The sequence below is a fragment of the Nannospalax galili genome, unplaced genomic scaffold (genome assembly GCF_000622305.1).
Source record: "Nannospalax galili isolate Female #2095 unplaced genomic scaffold, S.galili_v1.0 scaffold1104, whole genome shotgun sequence".
Taxonomy (NCBI): Eukaryota; Metazoa; Chordata; class Mammalia; order Rodentia; family Spalacidae; genus Nannospalax; species Nannospalax galili.
In genome coordinates this window covers 155,616-161,752 of record NW_008350769.1, presented here as the reverse complement: position 1 = coordinate 161,752, position 6,137 = coordinate 155,616, and the positions used below count along the sequence as shown (strand labels likewise).

The window sequence follows — 6,137 nt, the reverse complement described above, 5'->3', positions numbered from 1 at the left end:
ATATATATCTCATGAGGGGGAGGAAGTCTCACTTGAGAAAGTCTCACTATGTAGCCCAGGTTGGTCTTGAATTCATGATCCTCCTGCCTTTGCCTCCCGTAGTGGTAGGATTAAAGACAAGTGCCACTATGCCTGTATACTGAATATACTGAAGTCAAAACAAATTTACAAAAAGCACAAGTTAATGACAAGATCTCTAATACAACACTCTGTTGACATTTCCACTTAAGAGCCACAAAAATTTAACTGCAAGGTAAAAGGCAGCTTTCTACCTTCACAAGCTACCACAAGACATGATGGTAAAACTGTGACCTGGGGCAATGGTCTGCATGGTCACTGACCTGACTACACATGCAGTGGAACATGGTGACGAAAGGAGACAAATGGTTGCAAGTGGAGAGAATATTGACAGTGAGCCAGGCCTTGAGAGGATGTGATCAGATTAGCCAACAATGCAGAAAGGTCTTCTGTAGACAGAGGCAGCCAGGCTCCTGCCACCTTCTTGGAACACAGACAGGGCTAAGAAGAAACAGTCTCCCAAACCCTTCACACCTCACCTTTCCTTCCTACACTTGACTCTCCAACTTGTCACTGAGATCACTTACAGGTTCACCAGCTAGTTTAGTGAATAAAAATACATTTGTCCTTTCCTAGAGTGTGATGCTAGACCAAGCCATTAATCATTCTAATATAGGTCACTAAGTCAAGAGCACACACACAGCTGGTTTTTAGATACTACTTGGAAAAACCTTCTTAGTAATATCTACCTGGTTGTTGCCAACGATTTTTTCCCCCACCTAAGACTGAACCTCAAGAACAGAACATGAACTATTTTTTTGGTCTTTTTGAGACAAGGTCTCCCTGTAGCCCCAGCTGTCCTGGAACTCACTATGTAGAACAGGCTGGCCTTGAACTCACAGAGATCCACCTGCCTCTGCCTCCCGAGTGCTGGGATTAAGGCGTGCGCCACCACACCCAGCCTCAGAACACGAACTTTTAAAAAACAATTATTTTTTAATATTTTATTTACTATTTGTATTTTTATGTGTATGAGTGTATTGCTTGCATGTGTGTACGTGCACACATGTCATGCAATATCCACAGATGTCAGAAGGGGGGGGTCATTAGATCCCCTGGATCTGGAGTTATGAATGGTTGTTAGTCACCATGTGGGTGCTGGGAATTGAACCCGAGTCCTCTGCAAGAGCAGTCACTCTCTTAACCATTGAACCACCTCTCTAGTCAGAACATGAACTCTTAAACACTTTCCTGCCCTTCAAGAGAATTCTGTTTCTGCTTATCCTTTTCTTATCTTGGGAGAAAATGTGATCAACCAGACTACTTGGCAAGAACTTGCCTCTTAAGCAATTCATCTTGCCAAAGAGCCAGCTATATCTAATAATAACCACATTTCCCTTTCAATTAAAGACAGCATCAGAGCCAAGACACTCCAGAATCTGGTCATTTCCACATTTTCTCACTATGTATTATGACATGCCTTAACATGTCATGCCAGCCACATCTAAATACACACTGTTCTCTGACCACACTATTCCATTTTCTGCCTCGGAGCTTTTATTAATACTATTCCTGTGAGATGAGCCTAGGCCTCAATTCCACACCCACTGACCACCAGTAGAACCCTAGCCATCCCACACTCTAAGGCCAAACACACCTTTGCACAAATCCCTTTTCCTTGCCTAGCTGCAATTTTTTTCATTTTTGTATTCATGAATTTCTTGTATCTGTTATAGAACTTCGCATTCATACCTATGTTAGATTAAGTATGTATGTGCCTATTATCCAGGGAGATTGTACAGTAGAAAAGGATGTGTCCCTGTGCCCCATTTTTCTATCTTCTCTTCCTAGAAATACACTGTACATGTAAGAACCCTCAACAAAAGTTTGAAATTTAGATTTGAAAAGTGGAAAGAAATTGTATGTATGAATAAAGTAGCCAAAATGAAACGGAACTATTATCCTGTTCAAATACACCTTTTGCTCTCATATACACTCACCTCTAGCTTGATGGATTTGGTGGACAGGTGGTCAGACATAAACCTATGCTGCAACTCTGCCTTTGAGCGCTGTGGACGTGTTCCCTATAGTTAGAAGTGAGGAAAAGAAAGGAAAAGATAGATTAGGGTACTCTCAGCTCTGCTGCTGCCATCACACTGAAGCTATCAGTAGAATGACCACTGAGGCACACAGGTAGGTAATTTATTTAGATGATCAGGAAAACAGGTATTCAGCTGGTCAAGATACTAAGCCAGTGTATTTTCTTAACACAAGAAGCAAACCAAAAGCCACACACAACTAAGCATTTCCTATGACAATCTTCATCACTGGCAAGAGACTCCTAGGATGGTTTCAACACTAGGAAACCTCTTCCTTCAGCTGGACGTGGTGGGGCATGCCTATAATCCTAACTTTTGGGAGGCCAAGGAAGAAAGCTCTTCTGCTTAAAATTTTTTTAGGCAGGCTCTCCCTAGAACTTGTTATGAAGACCAAGCTGGCCTCCATTTCACAGAGATCCACCTACCTCTGCCTCCCAAGTTCTGGAATTAAAGGCAAGCACCACTACGCCTGGCTGGCTGAAGATTTTGAGTTTCAGGCCAGTCTGGGCTACAAAGCCAGGCACTGTCTTAAACAAACTAACAAAACACAATCCCCAAACCTCACAAACCAAACATAGCAACAACAAAACCAAAACACTCTTCCATATACCACAATAAAAAATTACATTTCTCTCCAAATGCTAAAACGGAGGCTGTGTTGTTATCACTTTCAGCTGAGGGAATGGTTCTAAAGGCGCATTGGGAGCAGCTGTAAGTCAGAATCTTTAAAAGGCAGGCAGGAGCTGGTGAGAAGTTCAGAGGATAAAGGGTGCCTGCTACCAAGCCTGATACCCTGAGTTCCAGCCCCTAAACCTACATATGGAAGAAGAGAGCTGACTTTTGTAAACTGTCTCCTGACCTCCCCAAGTATGGTGTGGCAGAAGAGTGCGTGCACGCGTGTGCACACACACACACTCTAAAGAAAATGAAATAAAAAGAAATGTAAAATCAGTGAGCACCAGGAACAGTGAGAGACCCTGTCTCAGAAAAAAAGGGTAGCATGTGACTAAGGGAGACAGACATCTGATGTCTTCCATGCACACATGGACCTGTGAAAACATAGGCACATACAATTTGGTTCTGGAACTACTTAATACAAAGTCTTGACTTCTCAGAGAATCAATGAAGTAAACAATCAAAGGAAAAGAAAAAACACCCCCCACAAACTCAATGGAAATAAGGACTGATTTAGAGTTTAGACATGATGCAAAGTCAGCTTTTGTTTCCAAGACGTAATGAACAGTTCTCAGTGCAAATGTAATTATGAGTTCCAAAGGATGCCATGACCCTCTTCCCTTCTCAAGTACTTTCCTTCTAAAGCTCCCCAGTTTCCTCAGTGAGCCTGTAAGCAACTCCTACAGAAAGCAAGATTCTAACAAAGACCTCTTACACTTTAAATAATTAGCATAGAGCTGTCTAAAGAAAATCTTGTCAGTTTACCATGTGAATAGCACAAGAAGCCAATACCAGTTTTACTCCAGCTCTGTCACATTAGATAAAAGTTACAAAAGAGAGCTGGGTGTGGTGGCGTGCACCTGTAGTCCTAATACTTGTGAATTCCAGGCCGGCTGGGGCTACAGGAAGACCCTGTCTCAAAAAGACCAAAAAACAAAAAATTACAAAAGAGAAATTCTATATTCTTTGTTTTATTTATTCTATTTTATGTGTATGCATGTATTGCCTACATGTGTGTAAGTGCACATGTATCATGCAATGCCTATGGAAATCAGAGGAAGGCGTCAGATCCCCTGGAACTGGAGTTACAGATAGTTGTTAGCTGCCATGTGGGTGCTGGGAATCGAATCCAGGTCCTCCACAAGAGAAGTCAGTGCTCTTAACCACCAAGCCATCTCTCCAGCATCTCAATATTCTTTTTTTCATGGTGGGGTGGAGTGGGGTTCTGTGAGAGGGTCTCTCTGTAGCACCAGCTGGACTGGAACTTGCTGTATAGACCAGGCTGGCCCTGATCTCAGAGATCTACTTGTCTCTGCCTGACAAGTGCTGGGATTAAAGGCATGTGCCACCATGCCTGGCTTTTTTTTTTTTTTTTTGGACTAAAAATTTCTAAAAAATTTGTGTAGGTGTGTGTCTGTGTATCCCATGTGTACACAGTTGCCCACAAGTGTGGTGGTTATAAGCTGCCGGATGTGGGTGCTGGGAACCGAACTCCATCCCATGGCAAAGCAGCAAGTGCTCTTAAATGCTGAGCCCTCTCTACAGCATGGAATGTGCTCTTTTTGATATAGAAAATGAGTTTCTCTATATAAAATACTATCACCTTTTGTGAAAACAATTTAAATCCATTTAATTGTTAATTTCTGTACTGCCACCAAACACTTTTACTAGACTACATCTTCCTCGTTTTCATTTTTTTTTAAAGGTAAGGCTTTCCTAAATAGTTTAGCCTGGTCTAGAACTCCTGGCAACCCCCTTGCTTCAGTCTCCAGAGAGGTGAGATCACAAGTAGGTGCCACCACATCCTTGCTTAACTTTAATTAGAAAAGTATAACCTTAACACATTCAAAGCAGGCCTTATCTCTTGATACTTTCAAATTTATTATATTCCAGAGATGATCAAATCTTTTCTCTTCTTGGCTTAATTTTGTTAAATATAGATTTAGTTTCCTACCAAGATTTCTCATCTATTGCTCATCACTATGAACAATGGAGGGGACTGGCTGTTTACATGGATTCTTTTATTTAATTCCTAAGTTTTTGTGCAAAGATAGTGAGTGGTTCACTTTTGTTAACTAGAAAACTGAAACTGAAATACAGAGATACCAAGTACCTACCCATAGGATCACAAAGTGGGGTGACTCCTTAATTGAAGAGAGTCTGAAGAAAAGTGCCTGTTCCCCTACAGTTTCACTTGACCCCTTGGTCCACTATTCAGGTTTATATGTCTCTTTTACAGAGTTTTAGTATGTAAATTTGATGAGTGTATCTTTTCTACTGATCAATGTTCAATTTTACATATGAGAAATATCTTGCATTATTAGTTCAAAATACTTTTTGTCTGATTTACCAAGCATGGGAACTGGTAAGTTAACATAGATCAAGCAGAAAAATTTAAAGAGGCATTTCAACCACTTAGCCATATAAATGTACTGATCAATTGTATATCAATAAATTGTAGGATGCCCCAGTTGGTATGTTTGTGTTGTGATCTGATTACATAAATACCTCAAACTTTCATCTGGTCTTCAAGTCTTAATTTATTTTTAGTGAAAGTAATCTCTAACAAACACTTGAAAAGTTAAAAGCAGAACTCAGTTAAGCTCCCTCTCAATCTTTTACCCTAATTTGAGAGTCAACTTTTCAGAAGTAACCCATTCTTTTGGGCACAGGGGTGAAGTGAGTTTGAGACAGGGTCTCAACTCTACAGACCTGCCTGGCATGAACTTGTTGTACCAAGACCAGGCTGGTCTGGAACTTTTCAGCCCCATCTCTGCCTCTCAAGTGCGGGAATTACAGTTGTGTTGCCCAGCTTCATTTTTAAAGATTTATTAATCATTGTGTGTGTTTATGGTATGTGTGAATGAGGTAGTATACATGTTGCAATGTGTTTGTGGTAGTCAGAGGATGACTTTGGGGAGTCAGTTTTCTCCTTCCACGGGAGGTTCCAGGGATTGAATTCAGGTTGTCAGGCTTGTGTTGTAGGTGCTTTCACTCAATGAGTCATCTCACTGACCTAATTATTTTTTTTATTTTAAAATATTTTTATTTTATGTGCATGAGTGTTTTGCCTGAACATATGTAAGTGCACCACGTAGTCCTCAGAGAGGGTGTTGGATCCCTTGGAACTGGAGTTAGGGACAGTTGTTGTCATATAGGTACTGGGTACTGAACCTGGATCCTCTGCAAGAGCACCCAGGACTCTTAACTGCTGAGCCATCTTTCCAGTTCCACCCAATTTTAACAAAGTTTTTATTGGGGCTGGAGAGATGGCTCAGTGGTTAAGAGCAATGACTGCTCTTGTGAGGACCCAGGTTCAATTCCCAGCACCCACATGGTGGCTAC

The 6,137-nt window shown here is 41.2% G+C and overlaps 1 protein-coding gene across 1 annotated transcript in view; it reads right to left on the bottom strand.

Annotated features, from left to right (window-relative positions):
* Positions 1-6,137, bottom strand: part of LOC103745891 (cat eye syndrome critical region protein 2 homolog) — a 155,105-nt gene that overhangs the window by 27,787 nt on the left and 121,181 nt on the right. The window contains exon 8 of the mRNA XM_008847902.3: positions 2,019-2,102. Coding sequence (XP_008846124.1) covers positions 2,019-2,102 — 84 coding nt within the window. The remainder of the gene's footprint in view (positions 1-2,018; positions 2,103-6,137) is intronic.